The 17,283-nt window shown below is 39.9% G+C and overlaps 2 protein-coding genes across 5 annotated transcripts; both read left to right on the forward strand.

Annotated features, from left to right (window-relative positions):
• Positions 1-531: 531 nt before the first annotated feature.
• arnt (aryl hydrocarbon receptor nuclear translocator) lies at positions 532-12,906 on the forward strand. 4 transcript variants are annotated; one of them, XM_062423007.1, is made up of 21 exons: positions 532-866; positions 1,489-1,582; positions 1,728-1,766; positions 1,879-1,926; positions 2,070-2,117; positions 2,766-2,979; positions 3,729-3,942; positions 4,070-4,172; positions 4,275-4,340; positions 4,528-4,613; positions 4,768-4,841; positions 5,446-5,580; positions 5,739-5,813; positions 7,133-7,284; positions 7,560-7,682; positions 8,170-8,260; positions 10,430-10,617; positions 11,597-11,792; positions 11,982-12,159; positions 12,233-12,369; positions 12,469-12,906. In XM_062423007.1, the coding sequence occupies exons 1-21, from the start codon at positions 830-832 to the stop codon at positions 12,550-12,552; spliced, it is 2,382 nt and encodes a 793-aa protein (XP_062278991.1). In that variant the 5' UTR covers positions 532-829; the 3' UTR covers positions 12,553-12,906. The 4 variants fall into 4 exon arrangements, with proteins under 4 accessions (XP_062278991.1, XP_062278992.1, XP_062278993.1 ...); XM_062423008.1 differs by lacking the exon at positions 2,070-2,117; XM_062423009.1 differs by lacking the exons at positions 2,070-2,117; positions 7,560-7,682.
• Positions 12,907-15,707: 2,801 nt separating this feature from the next.
• On the forward strand, positions 15,708-15,984 carry LOC133983892 (cortexin domain-containing 1 protein-like). Its single transcript, XM_062423108.1, has one exon. It carries the CDS (start codon positions 15,799-15,801, stop codon positions 15,982-15,984), a length of 186 nt encoding a protein of 61 aa, XP_062279092.1. The 5' UTR covers positions 15,708-15,798.
• The last annotated feature ends 1,299 nt before the right edge of the window (positions 15,985-17,283 follow it).

Genomic DNA, 17,283 nt, shown 5'->3' on the forward strand with positions numbered 1-17,283 from the left:
CATACAGTATGAGGCTTCAGCAGTCTGAGTTAATCACACCAAGTGGAGATGCTGCCAGTCTTTTTAGCATCAAAGTCCTTCTTTGTGTTTCCTCAGACAGTGTTTCCCTGTTAGTTGGAAGTATTGTTTAAAAAAAGGGACTCTGGCACTAAAAAGACTGTAGTGTTGAAATATATATACTTGATTTGATTCATTTGATTGACTGAAACATAAACCTTTAAATATTTTCGCAGAAGAAGGCTTGTTGATTGTGTCCCTTATCACTTACACACTAATCACAAAAGTGCATTATGAAGGGATCTCCTAATGGCCAGTATGAACAAGAGGTATATATATGGTAGAAAAAAAACTCTCAATGCTGATTCGGACACCTGATTTTTCATTTAGGACAGACTTTGAAAAATTGTGAACCTGTCCTTTAATTCTTCAAACCTGCTGACCCTCCTCAGCCGGTGGGGCGGAGCACAACATGGATTTCCCAACATTTCACGTCATTTGTATCTGGCTCGGTGTCCAATAGCATGAAAACACTGTAGACAGCCTGAGATCTGCTAGCCTTGAAACGCCATCTTAAACAGAAAGGGGGTTTAAACCGGGAGAACACAGGAAAGGGGGGGCTCTGACGGCGATAACCCGATATTTCTGTCTGTGATTTAAACCCTCGGGTGGTTGTGGATCAGTACAGGACATGGAGCTGGGTTTTTATTACGCGAAATAAAGGCGCATACGTGAGGAAATAGTCAGGGAGCTGGTTAGCCTCTATAGCTAGCTAGCAAGGGGGAGGAGGGGGTTGAGGATATTTTTTTCCCGCAGCCGAAGTAGTTTGTTTATGTTATTCCAGACGGACATGTCATCTTCAAACCCAGGTAAAGTACTTCAAAAAGTCACAGGGATAATGTTGTCGCTCAGCACAACCCAGCTGAAGACATTTTGTAAGCGTTTTCTGCCGTGAAGCTTAAAGCGGACACTTTCCTAAAGATAGCGTGACAGCAGCGGCTAACCTAGCTTAGCAACATAGCTAATAGCAAAGCTAACGTAGCTTAGCAACACAGCTAATAGCACGGCTAACTGGTTGCATAAGTGGTCGCCAGCTCACAGAGGCCAAATCACCCTGTTATACTTTAGTCGGCTGTTTTATTATATATTTTTGCTCGCTCAAACAATGTTTTGGTAATAAATCAGAGTTAGGGGTCACGCTTGGCTAGCTCGCCTCAGATGTCTCTGTTGTGCTAGCTAGTTTTTCATATTTTAAAGCTCAGGGTCGTACTTGTTTGATCTGTGCAGCCCTTCAAACTCAAATATTAGTTAATATGTAACTAACATTTACCTAAACGCGTTTCATTAAGACTCTTAATTGAATCTAAAGTGAGCCTTTGTGCGTTAGCGCTGATTTGGCCTCGGTGGAAAATAGTTTACTTTCTTTTTCCAGTTGGAAATCACCTGTCAGCCCTGCAACATTGCGTCTGTGTGTGTGTCTGTTATTAATAGAGTTACCAGACACAAATCTGGGTATGGGGGCAAGTGGGACCCAAGCCAGCGGCGGGGCTGTTGTACCAAAAGGGACCAACAAAAGACGAGCTGCGTAAGTGTGTGTGTGGGTGGTGAATTTTTGTACTGATATGTCAGGATATTGTATATTTGCTGACTGATGTACTTTTGTTTTGACTGTCCAAGTGAGACAATAATTGTGTGAAAGCAATCATGTGTCTCTCTTCTCCATATTTCAGGCCGGACTTTGATGATGATGAAGGAAGCAAGTTGTTCAGGTACATTTGCCGCATCTCTTTCACAAAGCAACATGAAGTGGTGCAGTATAAACAGTTTGTAGTGTCACTATCACTGAGATAATGAACCACTTGTTGTCTTGTGTTTCCTTAGGTGTGATGATGAAACGGGAGGCTCTAATGACAAAGAGCGCTTTGCCAGGTAGGAGGATAAATTAATATACGCAGATGTGTAGGGGAGCAATATTATTAATGCAACGGTTAGCTCATGCTTCTCTCCCTCTCTTTTTTTGTTTTGGTAGTGTTTTTTGGGTCTGTGTTTTAGTGGGTTGGTTTTATTTCCAGGTTTTTGGAAGAAGATCAAAGTTTTGCAGATAAAGAAAAACTAGCCAGGTATGGCCTTGTACCACTGTGGAAGGCTCCTTCTCCTGCTTGTATTCATATCAATATTGAATGCACTGATCAAATACTATCCTGTCTTGCTGGGACCCCCAGCACATTGTCATTTTGACTGCACAAAATTACCGGTATATTTCGCCACTCTATGCGTCTGTTTTGGTGCCTGTCAGAATGTTATGCTTCTTTGAACAAGGCAGCTGGATGTCTCTCTCAACCCACCACTGTGTTATATGTCACTAACCGCTACGCTGTGTGTGAGTTGGAGATTTGACTTTGGTAATCCCTTCCTCTTGAACAACTCTCCTTTCTGTGTCTTTTCTCTCCTCCCTCTCAGGTTATCTGAAGGGTCTTTCTCTTTCAGCACTTGCTCTCTTTTGTCACACCGACTGGCCTTGAAAGACCAGACTCTCTTGCTTTTTCACTATCATTTTGATAGATCATTGACTACAATTTATTGTTTTGTGCGTCCATTATTTCTCTCACCTTCTCTCATTCCCACCTCTTCTTCCCGATTGGCATACTTACATTGCAACATTAACTCTAAACTCTACTACATGTTGTCCACCTGTCCATCTGTTTCCCCCATCTCAATCCCTCCTTTCCTCTCCACCTCTGCTTCCCTCCCTCGCTCCCTCATTCCAGGGAGAACCACAGTGAGATTGAGAGGCGGAGGCGGAATAAGATGACTGCCTACATCACAGAGTTGTCAGACATGGTGCCCACATGCAGTGCACTAGCACGGAAACCTGACAAACTAACCATCCTACGAATGGCCGTGTCCCACATGAAGTCTCTGAGAGGGAGTGGCAACACCAATGCAGACGGGTCGTACAAACCTTCCTTTCTTACTGACCAGGTATGAGCAACAGAGAAAATTTTTTAAATTTAGGAACGGTCACATGTTTATTTTTTCCCATCAAATCTGCATGTCTAGAATTCACATCAACTATAGTAAGTACGTAAAAATGCCTACTTTGGATATGCTCCAAAATAGGTAACACTTATAGTGCTACAGCAATACTGCTTTTGTATTTATCAACAGTAATTTATCATCCACTTCTCATAGTTGCAGTGAAGGTTCTTATCTGTGCTTAACAGACATAGAGTGAAAAAGGAGCGAAAGTATCACCTTTTTATTTTTGACACTTTGTTGCTGAGGGTCAGTCACTATTTCCTTTCACCACTGATGGTGTTATATAGGTTTATGCGTTGAGATACTTTTTCTCGGCACCACCACCCTGACCTTTAGACTGACAATTAGCTGTTAGGTTGTTCAAACACAAATTTGTGAACATGCATTGACTGTAAGTGAGCCATGGGTGGGGTGGGCAGTACTTTGAATGCACATCCTGTTGCTGGCAGGTGAAAAAAAAGCGGCAGGAAACATCATGTTTCATGGAGAGAGGACATCTGTCTTTGCCCACCCCAGGTCTACATTGTAGTTACCAGTGACAAGGACTAATGTGCATAGAGAATTGAGTGTTCCAACTTTAGAGAAAATGGTGGAAATAGCAAAAAAGGAAAAATGACTTTGGAGATTCATGTTTTGTGACAGATCTCTTAATCCTCACTGCTTAGCCTGACTTTGATGTCATCTGTCTGCAGGAGCTGAAGCACCTCATCCTAGAGGCTGCTGATGGCTTCCTCTTCGTGGTGTCATGTGAGACCGGCCGCATTGTTTATGTCTCTGACTCCTTGGCACCCGTCCTCAACCAGTCACAGTCTGAATGGCTCGGCTCCTCGCTTTACGATCAACTCCACCCAGATGACACAGAAAAACTGAGAGAGCAGCTCTCCACTGCAGAGAATAACAACACGGGTACAAATCACATGCACACATTGAGTTGTTGGATTACCTTTTAATGTATAAAAGCGCAAAAAAAATGTCACATGCACCTCTGTACACCCTTGATTTATTCAACTCCATCTCTTGTTGGCCTTTAAAGGGAGGATGTTGGATTTGAAGACAGGAACAGTGAAGAAGGAAAGCCAGCAGTCCTCAGCCAGAATGACTATGGGAGCTCGTCGTTCTTTCATCTGCAGAATGAGGTGCGACTTTGTCTAGTTAACTGTTAAGTTTGTTATTAACATTTATTGATAGTTGTATCTAGATGCATAAATTGTTCATGTGGTGTCTTTGTTATGTAACAGGTGTGGCTCATGTCAGGTGGAGCCCATGTCAATGAACAGACTGAACTTTCTTAGGAACAGAAACAGGTAACTCAAACCATTAAGTTCTTCTTAGTTTTTCTTATTAAAGATGTTTTTTTGTTGATCTAGATTACTGCTCAGACAATAAACATAACTGAAGTAGCCCATTTGCAACAAAATGTATGTAATTTGATCATTGTCATATTGGGAGGACTTGAAAAGCATATTTTAACTTTTTTTCCCTTCACCTTAGGAATGGTTTAGGTACAGCAAAGGAAGGAGAGCCCCAGTATGTAGTGGTCCACTGTACAGGATACATAAAGTCCTGGCCCCCTGCAGGTAAAACTAATCATTTCGTTTACTTGCTGTTGATACTGAAAACTGTGCTGCATAATATTGCTAGGTCCTGTGTGGGATGCTAAATTTCTTAATTCCATTTTCATAATTTATACTATGTGGCCCATGCTGAATTTTTTTCACGTTTCTGTTACAGGAGTATCGTTAACAGATCATGAAGCAGACAATACTCAGAGTCGTTACTGTCTAGTTGCCATCGGGAGATTACAGGTATAACAGATGCTTTGTGTGTAGAGGTGTCCACTTCTGTATTTTGCTGTGACGCACCAAAGAATGATAAATCAAATGCACTTTACAAAGACAAATCATTTCATCATCCAAATCTTTTTTATTGAGGACTATGAAAGTGATACAAGGGAGACAAAGTTAAATATGGAAATATCATTTCACCTTACCTTCAAATTCTACACAGTTGTTGAATCATATATCAACAATCCCCCTGTACTTGTGGCGGTAGAGACATATATGCTGTTGACAGTGTATATCTACCACAATACAGTATTTTATGATTGCACTCCCGAGTCTTATCTGAAGTGGATTATGTCTTTTGTTTGCACTGTGTTTTGAAATCATTTTTGCCTGTTAGTTTTAAAACATTGATAATATTCATGACTTTTATAAAGTGTGCTAATTTTGCCATAAATATAACCACAAAAAGTTAAAAAGATAACCTGTTAAAACATTCAGTAGTTCTGTATAGAGCCTACGTTGTTGGCCCATTAAACGTCATGGTGATAGTTGATGTATGTCTTTTGCAGGTATTATATTTTTTTTTATCAAACACTGGGTTTTGTCTTGGATGTTTTCTCTTCAGGTGACTTGTTGCCCAGGTGACACAGACGTCAACAGTATCAGTGTTCCAGTGGAGTTCATCTCACGCCATAACTGCCAGGGCATGTTCACCTTTGTAGACCACCGCTGCATGGCCGCTGTTGGCTACCAGCCACAGGTAAGCCTCACAGCTGGTGCACATGTCCGGGGCAGCTGCCCGACGCATCGGTCACATTAACGCTGGCCAGACGGCGTCCCCTGACAGGCTTTGTGCCAGAAGTTGGTGGTAAGGTCTTACAGGCTAAAGGAGGTTGTTTTATCTGCTGTGTGTTGCAGGATTTATTGGGGAAGAATATTTTGGAGCTTGCTCACCCAGAAGACCAAGGCTTGCTAAGAGACAGCTTCCAACAGGTAGGACTGTCTTAATGTGTGCGGCTGTCTGAGGACTAATTTTCACTTCGGAGGTTAGAGAAACACAATTTTCCAGCTATATGTCTCCTTCTCAGTGAAAGACGGTTTCTTGGTATGATACTATATATACATGTGACCAGGTTTCACATCAGCTTTTCCCATGTGTGCATATGTATGACCATATGTGAAAGTATAACTGTTACAGCAGTGCGCTGAAATGAAAGAGAAGAGAATCTTGGCGTTCATATTATTCATACACAGTGCACTGTTGTCCTCCTTGATGATACTTTATTCTGCTGTTTATTCCATACGAAGTAGAGGGCTATATATATGATATAATATTCACAATATTAAATTCACGGTGTGGTATGTACCTCAGTTTAAGGGTAACAGTTTGTTACAGCAGAAAAAAACGGTTAAAAAAATAACATTTTGGTCTTTGCTTGCAGTGGAAAATTAAAACACCCACTGACAGCTGTTTTACACGAACCTGACTCGCCAGATGTATTTTTACACAGAACCAGTCCTTGGAAGGTGTTTGGTAAAGGGCAAGCACCTGCAAGATCACAATCACATGAGAACCCTGATGGATCCTGATTGGTCCAAACCACCAGTGTTTTGGACACAAGCGCATAACTTGACGCCTGACTAGATGCATTCTCTCATGATGTCATGATCTTGCAAATCCAGCTGCCCCACAAACCAATTTTAATGCTGATTTATGGTCTAACTGTACATGACGTAGTTGAAACTCCACCTCTTGCAGCTACAACAGTAACATGCATCAGAGGGACTCAGTCAGTGTTATGGGTCTCTTGTTTGTCATTCTGACGGTAGTAACGCTACAGCGTAACCAGGTTACCTTGGCTAAGCTGGCTAGCATACATCCATGAGCATGCTACAGCTAAGTGGTGCACTGTCAAAACATTACAGGTGGAACTTGCACTCAAATTATTGTTCCACATGTCGGAGTAAATGGATTATTAAATTATTTTGACAGTAATTGTTTTGGTCATGGAGAAAACGGAGCCAGTTTCTTTTAAATTACCTTTTACTTGAGTAGTTTATATGTAGAAATACATCTTTGTATTCAAAATGATTCAAAGGTTGATCAAAATTGCTTCTATATGTTTAAATCTGTCAGTTTCCAAATTTGAACATTTGACTATCAAAACATTGAAAGAAAAACTGTTTTCTCTTTCACTTCGTAGCTTCTCTGATCTGTCGCCTGTTGTCTGACTCTCTATACAAGAACTTCCTCTAGATAATGAAAGCACATTCATATGTTTGCTGAGCACGTGTGGGTCTTGTGTCGGCAGGTGGTGAAGCTGAAGGGTCAGGTTCTGTCTGTGATGTTTCGGTTCCGCTCCAAATCACGAGAATGGATCTGGATGAGAACCAGCTCCTTCACCTTCCAGAACCCGTTTTCAGAGGAGATCGAGTATATCATCTGCACCAATGTCAACGTCAAGTGAGTCACACATTCAAGACTGATTTTGCCAATACTGGAGATTATGTAACAAGATTACACAATCGAATACAGCACATAATGAAACCATTGACGTCTTGAAATGTGACTGTTGTGAAAGATCGCTCTGTCTGAATGTTTGAATGCTTACCCACCACCCTCAATCCCCACTTCCTCTCACACCCTCACCACAACCTCTTTTCAATAAACCACACTGTCACTGATCAATGTTTCCCTACACCTCTCCCTTGCATCCATCTCTGATTGTGGGGCAGTAGAAACTCGACTCAGGACCCCCTCACCCCCATCTCCTCCCCAGGGGGATCGCTGCCCCCCTCCCTGGGTCAGAGCAGCCCAAACGGCCCTCCTGTGGTGCTCAGCCCGGGGCAGGTGGCCACCAGGTGAGACCAGGCCTGACCTGCTATCCACCCCCTGCATGGGAGACCAGGGGCTGCTTCTTCACGGGAGACTACTACTGTTTCTAGCAAGCTATAGTCCGCTTGTTATATTTCTTACCTTCTTCTTTTTTGTTCCCTGTAGTGTTGGAATAATAGTGCTGTCGTCCACTAAAAAGCATGTATAAGTGTTGTTTTCTCATGGTTGGTTGTAAATATGCAGTCTTTTAACACACAGCCCAGATGGTGTAGCATGTTAGTGGTACATATAGTATGTATTAGTAATAGCAGACCTCTCTGCTGAAGCCTGTAACTCCCTTCCTCTTCTGTCCTCATTTTTTTTATGTTGCCATGGTGAACGGTGGCGGGCTGAGTACTATTTTGTCAGCAGGTGTTTGGGACTTCTCACTCAACAGTGAAGGGCATAGATATGGAAATGAGGCTATTTTAAACTTACTTTCAATCAACACTCTTGCTTCTCTCCCTTTTTCAGGCAGCTGCAGCAGCAGCAGCAGGCGGAGTTGGATGGAGGTGGAGCAAGAGACTCTTCTCTGTATGAGGTAGGACCAGCCACCCTCTCACAGGTGAGGACATGCAAGTGTGTGGGCACATGAATGTACTTATTCAGTTTGAACCAGACACTCAGTGCTGCTTCCCTCGGATGCCTTTCTGCTGTGAATGATCAGGATCTTTTTATAGAAAACAGTGGCAGGATGTTCATATTTTCTCCACAGGAAAGAGTTTTTGTAACACAACTTCCTCACTGCCCGCTGTTCATAATGGAGTTAACTATTTAACTTGCCAAACTTATTATGAGCGTAGATGTGCTATTGTGTTGTGAGCTAAACACACTTAAAAATAAAGATTGAGGGAAACAGTTATTAGCCTCTTTCAAATCAGAAAAAGCTACCAGAAAGACATTGTTTTTAGATACTACAAACGATACATAGACTGAACATTAACTGATTTGCAAAACTATTACATTGTAATAGTTTATCTCGAGGATGAAAAAAGTAAATCAGAAGTGAAAGAAAACAATGTCCCAATCTCAGGAGTCGCATGCCATCCCATTCCTGCAGGAATATGATAATAATAACAATAATAATAACAATAATAAGAAGAAGAAGAATAACAATTATTATTATTTAACAACTTTATGTATTTAGCATTTCAAAACACCGTTACAATGTGCTTTACATTTAATGCAAAAACAAACTGAAAGCCATAACAATTAAGCACATTATAAAAACACTGAATTAAAAATGAACTAAAATGCCATAAAATATAATAAGATCACTGAAAAAGCAGTTTTATACAAGTGAGGTTTTAAGAGTGATTTAAAAGATTGGACAGAGTTGGCAGCCTTGATCTATTTGGGCAGGTCCTGACTACAAACGCTCCCTCCTCTTTATGTATCAATCTGGACCTTGAAATCTGATAGGTAGTTGGAGCAATGCCTTTCATGGCTATCTCAGTAATCAATAAAATCTCTAAAATCTATTAAAAAAGCAACAGGTAGCCAGTGAAGGGAAGCCAGGATTGGTGAAATGTGATGTTGTTTCCCAGACAGAGTTAAAATCCTGGCAGCAGAGTTGTGGATGAGCTGGAGGCAGGAGGGGATTATTTGCTGAAGCCAGATTCCTACAGAATCGCAGTAGTCCAATCGACTGGTTGTAAAAGCTTCAATGACAGTTTCCAGATTTTTGGCAGAAAGAAGGGGTCTAATCCTGAAAATGTTTTGCAGATGATAAAAACAGATTGAACCACTGAATTAACATGTTTATTTAGGGTGAGATTTTGATCAAAAATGACACTAAGGTTTCTGCATTGCTGAGTTATAGAAGGGGATAGTGAACCAAGACTGTCTGAAATTTGGTTGTTTGCGCTGTCTTGACCTTTGATTATTATCTCAGGAAATTTTGTGACAGTCAGACAATTTAGCAGGTTAGCTTTGTTCTGATAGTGGTGTTCAGGGTCACAAAAAAATGAGAATTGGACCCAGCATTGAGCCTTGGGGCAACCCGCAGTAAACACCCACTGTAGCTAACCTAAAATCAACAATACCAATGCAGAAGTGTCTATCTTTTATAAAAGACTTGAACCATTTCAGAGCAGTGCCACTAAAACGAACCCAGTTTTCTAAACCCTCCAAGAAAATGTCTGGACAGTGGCATCAAATGCTAAGGTCCAGGAGAACAAGAATGGTGAAGTGGAATTTTTCAAATATTATTTTAATGAATAAAAGTGAGCAGTTGATCTGTTACAATCTTTTCTAAAACGATAGCTACAATGTGAGCTTAGATATAAGCCTAAAATTGTAAAAAGATCAGAGGGATCAAGAGAGGTTTTTTTGAATGGTTGAAGAAGAGCACGTTTTGAAAATTCAGGAACAGAAACTCGACAGAAAAAAGAAGAATATTTAAAGGGCAAGTTAAGAGTTTCATTATTATATTGCTCAGAGAGGAAATTAGCTCTTCCTGTTTGTTTACCTGAGTAGCTTAGAGATCATATCTTCTCCTACCATGAATACAGCCTCCACTATCTGTTGTGAATGTGTGTAAATTAACACAGATTGCAGTGACTATTCAGGAATTTGATTGTCGTTCCATGTTGCCTGGGTAAACAAACACCCCAAATTCAAGTGCACTGTTGCAAGACTGTAGTCAGTACATTTCTCTCACCACTTAAACAGCTCTGAAGATTATTTTTTTTGGAAGTGTTTGCCCTGACTGATAACTTTTCACTGTCCATAGATGCCAGTGCAGCCAGTTACAGCAGCGGGACCGGACCACAGCAAGAGCCTTGAGAAGCCAGAGCTCTACCCCTCCCTTTACCAAGGCCCAGATCAGACCAAGGGCATGCCCTCCACCTCCACTCCCTCCACCCAGATCTACTCTCAAGCCAACAACTTCAATGCTGGACGCTCCAATGATGCATACAGGTAAGAAGTCTGATGTGTATATTGAATCTTAAACCTCTGTGCATCACAAGCTAATTTCTCAAATAAACCTTAATCACTGTGAGGTCATCATTAATTGTATGATGTGAAACTACTAGACTTATACATAGTCCTGTTTACTGATCAAATTTGTATTTATACAACACAATTCATACAGTGGAAGTAATTGAAAGTGCCTCACATAAAAAACAAAGATTATTACACTAATAAAACACATAGAAATACATTTATCAGCTCTCCTGTAGCCTTTTCAGGCAGTTCAGTTCAGATAACAGTCACAGTAAAATTTTAGTTGAGTTTCTTACAGAGGCACAGAGTGTGCTAGTAGTTTGTCCTGTTATCTTAAGATCTATTTTAATTAGGTTATGTTAATTCTGCATGACAGTGGTTGTCTACTATCTGTAATGTAATTTAGTTGATCTGAAGATAGTGGTATTCAAATATACTGTTAACTATGACTCCTCACTGTAGTGAGAGCTTATAAACTGATTCATTTATGTAACCTACCAACTGGTTTGCATGTTTGGAGGTTTTGCCTATCAGATTAGGATCTAACAAACCACTGCTTTTTTTTCTTCTTTTTTCTCTGTAAGCTATTGTTTTATGTTCAACATCTACCCATGGAAGAAAACTCCCAGTTGCCACAGCATGTAGTCCACATGAAGGCTGTAGAACAATATGCTTTTAAGTGGATGCAGTGGGTCCCATGTATGCTGTATAATGTTGTGTATTATATTATATATTGTGTATATTTTCCTCAAATTTGTACTGTATCAATTAGCTATAATCATTGCTACAATTATTGCTTCTTGTTTTTTTGCAGTATAAATGCTTTCTATATTGTTTCAACAGGAGTTCCTAATATGTCTGATCATAGAATCAGTCAGATTTTATTAGTAGTATCTCCCCGTGGATGACATCCAGGTAACACAGCTCTCACTCTCTTCGCTCTTTGCTGTAGGCCAGTCAATATGGCTGCGCAGATGGCACAGCCAGCCCACTCAGCGGGACAGATGCTGGCTCAGATGTCTCGTCAGAATGGAGCCCCACAGTCTGTTACCCCTGCCAGCACTGGCAGCCCCCTCCATGGAGGACCAGCAGGAGGATGGCCTGGACCTGGAGCTGTAGCTGGAGCAAGACCACAATTTAATAACCAGGTAAGCTCGCATGCCAGGATTGATTTTATGACTTTTGTTTTTATCTGTATTTATCTGTTTTGTCCATCTTCAATCACAAATAGCGTTCTTTTTATATGATGAGTTTATGCATTTAAATTCACATATTTAACCATCAACTCCACATAGCTATCAGCCAGTAAATGGATTAAGTCTGTCTTTTCTAAACAGCAGGTAGCTCCCCAGGCAGCAAAGACCATGTCTCCACCATTTGCTCCCATGGGAGGATTTGCAGGTGGCTCTTCCAACTCTTTTGGCCAGATGCCCACAGGTGCTGCTCCCACCCCGAACAACGGTGCAAACTACCCACCCATCAATGCGCGCACTAGCCTTAACACCAATGGTTATGGTAGGTTTTGTGCTTATTAGTGTTTATTTGTGTTATCCTGGAACGTCCTCTCACCCTCTGTACTTCACCCTAGATGGCTCCCAGTCTGCAGCACAGTTCCCCTCTCGAGCAGCGGAGGCAGTGTGGCCCCAGTGGCAAGGCCAGCAGCACGCACAGAGTAACGCAGAACAGCATCCTCACGCTCAGGGCAATCAGCAAGACATGTTCCCTGTGAGTGATACAAGCCCATTCTCTCTCAGGCACTTTTCTCTCCTCTCTCTCTGTCACTTTAAATAAACTCCATGTCTTTGTGTCTCTGATCTGATCCAGGATGTGTTGTCTATGCTGGACCAGCCCGCCAACTTCAACAGCGACGACTTTGAGATTCCCATCTACCCTTCGTTTAACGAGTGACCTTTGCTGGTCCACCCCTTTTTATCTTAATGACTTTTCACTCTGTCTGTCTTTATATTTAGCTCTTCTGCTCCTCTTTTCATTCGCCCCTTCCTGCTCCTGAGAGTAGCACTCTTCCTTTGCTTTGCATGGCTTAAATTGCATTGCCGCAAGCCAGCTGAAGATGGAGGGAAATATCTGACTGCAGATATAAAGGGGAGGAAAATCAAGGAATTGCTACTGAGTAAAAGACAGGACTATTTTAACAATATTCCAGCCATTGAAAGAGGTTTTTCTAGCTAGCACTGCCCAAAGCTCAACAACCTATGTTGTAGATATGTGAGATATATATATATATATATATATATATATATATATATATATATATATATATATATATATATATATATAAAAGCGCACAATCACACTTGAATAGACTGCACAAAAAACACACAGACACACACAAAAGCCTTTTATTCTCATATGTTCCTGGTTTTTCTCAGGCATTGATGAAGAGTGTATTTTGCTGTTTTACCCTATAGCATGTAGACTAATCACTCCAATCGTTTATTTAAACTCTCAGGAAATTGCAGGGATTTACAGCTTTGGTGATTTTTGTTTTTTAAATTCTCAGCTGTTACACACACACACACCACCACTGTCTGTGCTAACCTCACTCACAGTTTTTAATCATGTCTCTGCATGTCAGCACTGCTTTCATGGAGCGCTTCAACATCATGTAGATTCATACTGAATACAGTTTTCCGTGTACATTGGTGGCTTCACCTATAAATGTAATCCTTTTGTTTTTCCCCTCTGAGGAAAATGTAGTTTCATTGAATGATGTACTATAACAGCACAGACACACAGTGTTACAATGGCTACATACTGTTTGTCCAGGTGCCCTTTGAAAATGTATTCAATCTATTTTTCTTTGCCTACATATACAGTACATATATACAGTATGCATGTGTGTATGTATGTAAAATGGATACATACAGCAGTATCATTATCAATTTAAACAGTCGTACGGTTTCAGACTTGCTTGATATTCTTCTTTCTGTCGACCTGCGTTACCCTGTACTAAGTATGGGTTGAGTTTTGTATTCCTTTTTGTATAATGAATATTAAAAAAGAAATCACACAGCAATAATTAACAAGCAGGAATTGTGTACTTTTAAAGCCATCTTTATTGTTGTTATAAATGTTTTCGTTGATTGTTATTTTAAAATGGAGCTATGTGGTAGTTATGCTTGTCATAATTGAATTATTTCCCAAGTAATGTGTTATAGTTATTTTAAACTTTGATCTTCTGACTTCTCCATTTCTGATTTGGTATTGTATTAAGTGGTTTGATCAGGGTATCCGGGATACAAATGGAATAAACAGAGCTAAAAACAATATGATCTGCTAGTGACAATGTCAAAAAATAGTTTTTGCCCTCTTGTTTGTGACAAACATCTGGACTTGGGACTAAATCTTTGCCAACATGATCCAACAACCTGTGTTATACAATCAGTTTTTTGGTAAGCTTGTAATATAGAAGAATGTTGTGGGATAAAAGATGATGCTTCTAAAAAATATTTTATTTTAAATGTTTAAAAGTGTGAAATTAGTTTAAATTGGACCCTTTTTATTGCAGTTGATTGTCTGTGTGTAACACATTTATGGTGTGTGTAAACCCATGTTAATAATTGTCCTGTTTCCATTTTCAAACGGATGGTATGTTGGTGACTGTTGTCTTTGTTGTTGAAGACCTCTTTGGTTGCTCTGTATCCAGGTTTTTTCAATGATGTGAACTTTTATCAGTCATAGAAACACAAATATATAAATATACTGTATATGTATATGAAATGTTAAACAAGAGAAATGTTTGGTTTTTGTATTAAATTGTTATATTGTCAAAAATGGATGGGTTTGACCATGTTTTTAAATTAACCATGCTGTTGCTTATAAAGGTGTCAAACTGCAGGTCAAAGCAGGTTTAATCAACACAGTATAATTTAATCCTTAAACACAGTCATATAATTGTCAGTCTTGTTTACTAGCAAGTGCACTTTACTGATCATACTCATGCAAGAGTCATGTCTGTTTTCAGTTACGTCCATGCATGTATTCACTTCCTCAAAACAGTTTTATGTTCTTAAGAAACAAAAGCCAACTTTGCTTTGATTGGCCTGTATCTGTTTTCTCTCCTCGTGCTGTCCCATCGGTGAAGACGCAGAGATGTGTGCGTGTCTCCTGGGATCAGTTTCCGCCTCCGTCCGTCCCTCCTCTCTTTCACAGCCTGGGGGTGAAAACGGATGGAATTAATGCTAGTACTAGTCTAACACAGGTTTACAAAGTCAGCTACAACCAGTTTGGATTGCACTTAAGTGAGATGTGCTGTCAATCTCGTTTTCTGGTATAATTTCAACACATAAAACAGGCTTATTTCCCTTCTATATTTATTGTCTTATGCCATCTGTTTACTTGGGATTTGTTGTTCCTTGCATAGAGTCACTTTACTCTTAAGTTGTGTGTGTCTCTGTAGTGGCATCAGAATACAAGCAATCTGCATTTTTTTGGTCAGGATCAGTTTCCAACCCCTCTCAAGTGGATTGCCTCTAAGGCATCCTATCCTCTTTCTTTCTTCAACCTTTTCTTTTTCCTTTCTGTATCTTGATCATCTTTTAGTTACTACAACTCTTCTGAAGTGCAAAATAAGCAAAACAGGAACTTAACCAAAATGTTTTATGTGCAGTATGTGTATAGTGAACTGATTGATCTAGCATCTTAATCTGCACGTCACATTTGCTTTGTAGAGTTTGAAGAACTTTTTTGTCTGTTTAGTTGTCATTGTGTCTATATCTGACCAGGACTCCAGTGACTCCTGTAAAAGACTCATCTCCTGTAGAGACCAGAGAGATGCCTCTGTTCTAATCTCAGGAACGGCCTGATCGTCACCAAACTCCTTATTAACTATTCATGCAGGACGCAGGTGCCAAATGGGGATACGTGTGTCCACAATCCGTCTTATCTTTAGGAGGAGGACAGTAGGTGTGAAAGGTTGCTGAGAAAAAGAGACCAAGACAGAAATGGATGAAGTTTTCAACTAGAAACTGCAGCAGCACAATGGATAATCTCTGAGCATCAACAGAGTCCTTTAGGAATAATTACAAACGTCCATACCTTGGTGTTATAAACCATCAAGAGGGAGATAAACAGGTCAAAGACGAGATGAGGAGTGGATGAACATCTTTTCTTAGGTTTTGTGGATTTGTCAACATGGACCTGCCGGTGCTTCCCATTGCCAGGTTGGATGTGGATGTGGATCTTGGTTTTGCCCTCTTCTTCTTCTTCCTCCTCTGCTTCTTCCTGTTGGTGACCATAGTGCGCTGTGCTCAGATGGTGCTTGACCCTTACAGCTCCATCTCTGTTACTACATACCAGGAGGGGCAAACAGAGGAGTGATGTAGACCCCACACCCACACATTATCAAGGAAAAACATCTCGTCCTCTAAGAGGAGCTGTGACATTTACTCAAACTGCACAGATGGGCTGACATACTTTAACTTTTATATATTTTTATATATTTTCAACTAAAATTTTGTGCAAAAACTTTTTTTTAAAGTTTCCGAACACCACCCAACAACTTCCAGCAAATTATGTAAGTATGCCCACCTCAAATATATTTACAGTAGATGATTAGTGTGGTCCATTTATAATGTACATATATATTTTTTAAATGTGTTTGCTATGGTGTATTATGTTTTAACATTATGTTTGAGGTTACTTTTATTTCCATCCCACAGAGCAAACAAATTGGTGAAACATCAGTACCAATTTATACCAGCAAACACTGTGTATCTCATTGTCATGGATTTTAAAATATTTTCATCCATATGATCTAAAAATTCATGTTTATTTAATTATTGTTCAAACCATATCCATAAGAATACATGTGGCAGAATGAGATATTGTTCCTCACGGGGCCAAGTCATAATCATTAAAATGTGAAATAGAAATAAAATATAACACAAAATGATTAAACATTGAAAGTGTGTAATGCTTAAATCGCTTATAATTAAGTGACCTGACTTAATTAAAAAAAAGAAAACTCAGGTCTAAAACTAAAACACTCGTGTTTTCTCACAAGCAGGCCTCACTACTGCAATGAACAATAATGCCTGCATGACCAGAGATGAATATTTTGCATTGTACAAACCCTTCAATAAATAGCACACAGTATCTCACTTTGGCTTCATCTCAGTTAGCAGCCGACACAAATATCCAAGCATCAAGACTTCAGTACCAGGAGCAAAACCTGAAAACCTTCATGCTGAGATACTTCTTACAATTGCAGGCAAACCTGCTGAATACAGATGGTACAGACGGAGGAAAATGTCCTCCCTTCCGCACTAATAGCACACAGATGTTTCCAGCTTCTCAGTGATGAGACTATAATGCAAAACAAATGTTCTGTTATTTTCTCCAAATTCTGCCACAATATGTTTTGGAGCTTTTACAAAAAAACTTTCATGCAAGTTGGTTGTTATTGAGAAAATTAAATAACCTTTTTCATTTATAGCATGTGGTTGTAATTCATCAATTGTGATTGTTTCAACAGATGTAGAATCAGCAGAGTAAAGAAAGAAACAGGATCTCTGAGAAGCCTCAATCCTCCTTTAAAAGACAGAAAAGGATTATTAATAATTGGTGATTACTACTTATTGGACAGGGATAATACGAAAAGTGACCAAATTAAAATAA

The sequence above is a fragment of the Scomber scombrus genome, chromosome 7, assembly GCF_963691925.1.
Source record: "Scomber scombrus chromosome 7, fScoSco1.1, whole genome shotgun sequence".
In the NCBI taxonomy this organism is placed as follows: Eukaryota; Metazoa; Chordata; class Actinopteri; order Scombriformes; family Scombridae; genus Scomber; species Scomber scombrus.

Bases quoted from the DNA above. Each gene is read 5' to 3' on its own strand.
- arnt (XM_062423007.1), top strand. From the start codon at position 830: ATGTTATTCCAGACGGACATGTCATCTTCAAACCCAG. The intron at 5,814-7,132 runs GTAGGACTGTCT...TTGTGTCGGCAG, and splicing joins TAAGAGACAGCTTCCAACAG to GTGGTGAAGCTGAAGGGTCA. The intron at 8,261-10,429 runs GTGAGGACATGC...CACTGTCCATAG, and splicing joins GACCAGCCACCCTCTCACAG to ATGCCAGTGCAGCCAGTTAC.
- LOC133983892 (XM_062423108.1), top strand. From the start codon at position 15,799: ATGGACCTGCCGGTGCTTCCCATTGCCAGGTTGGATGTGGATGTGGAT.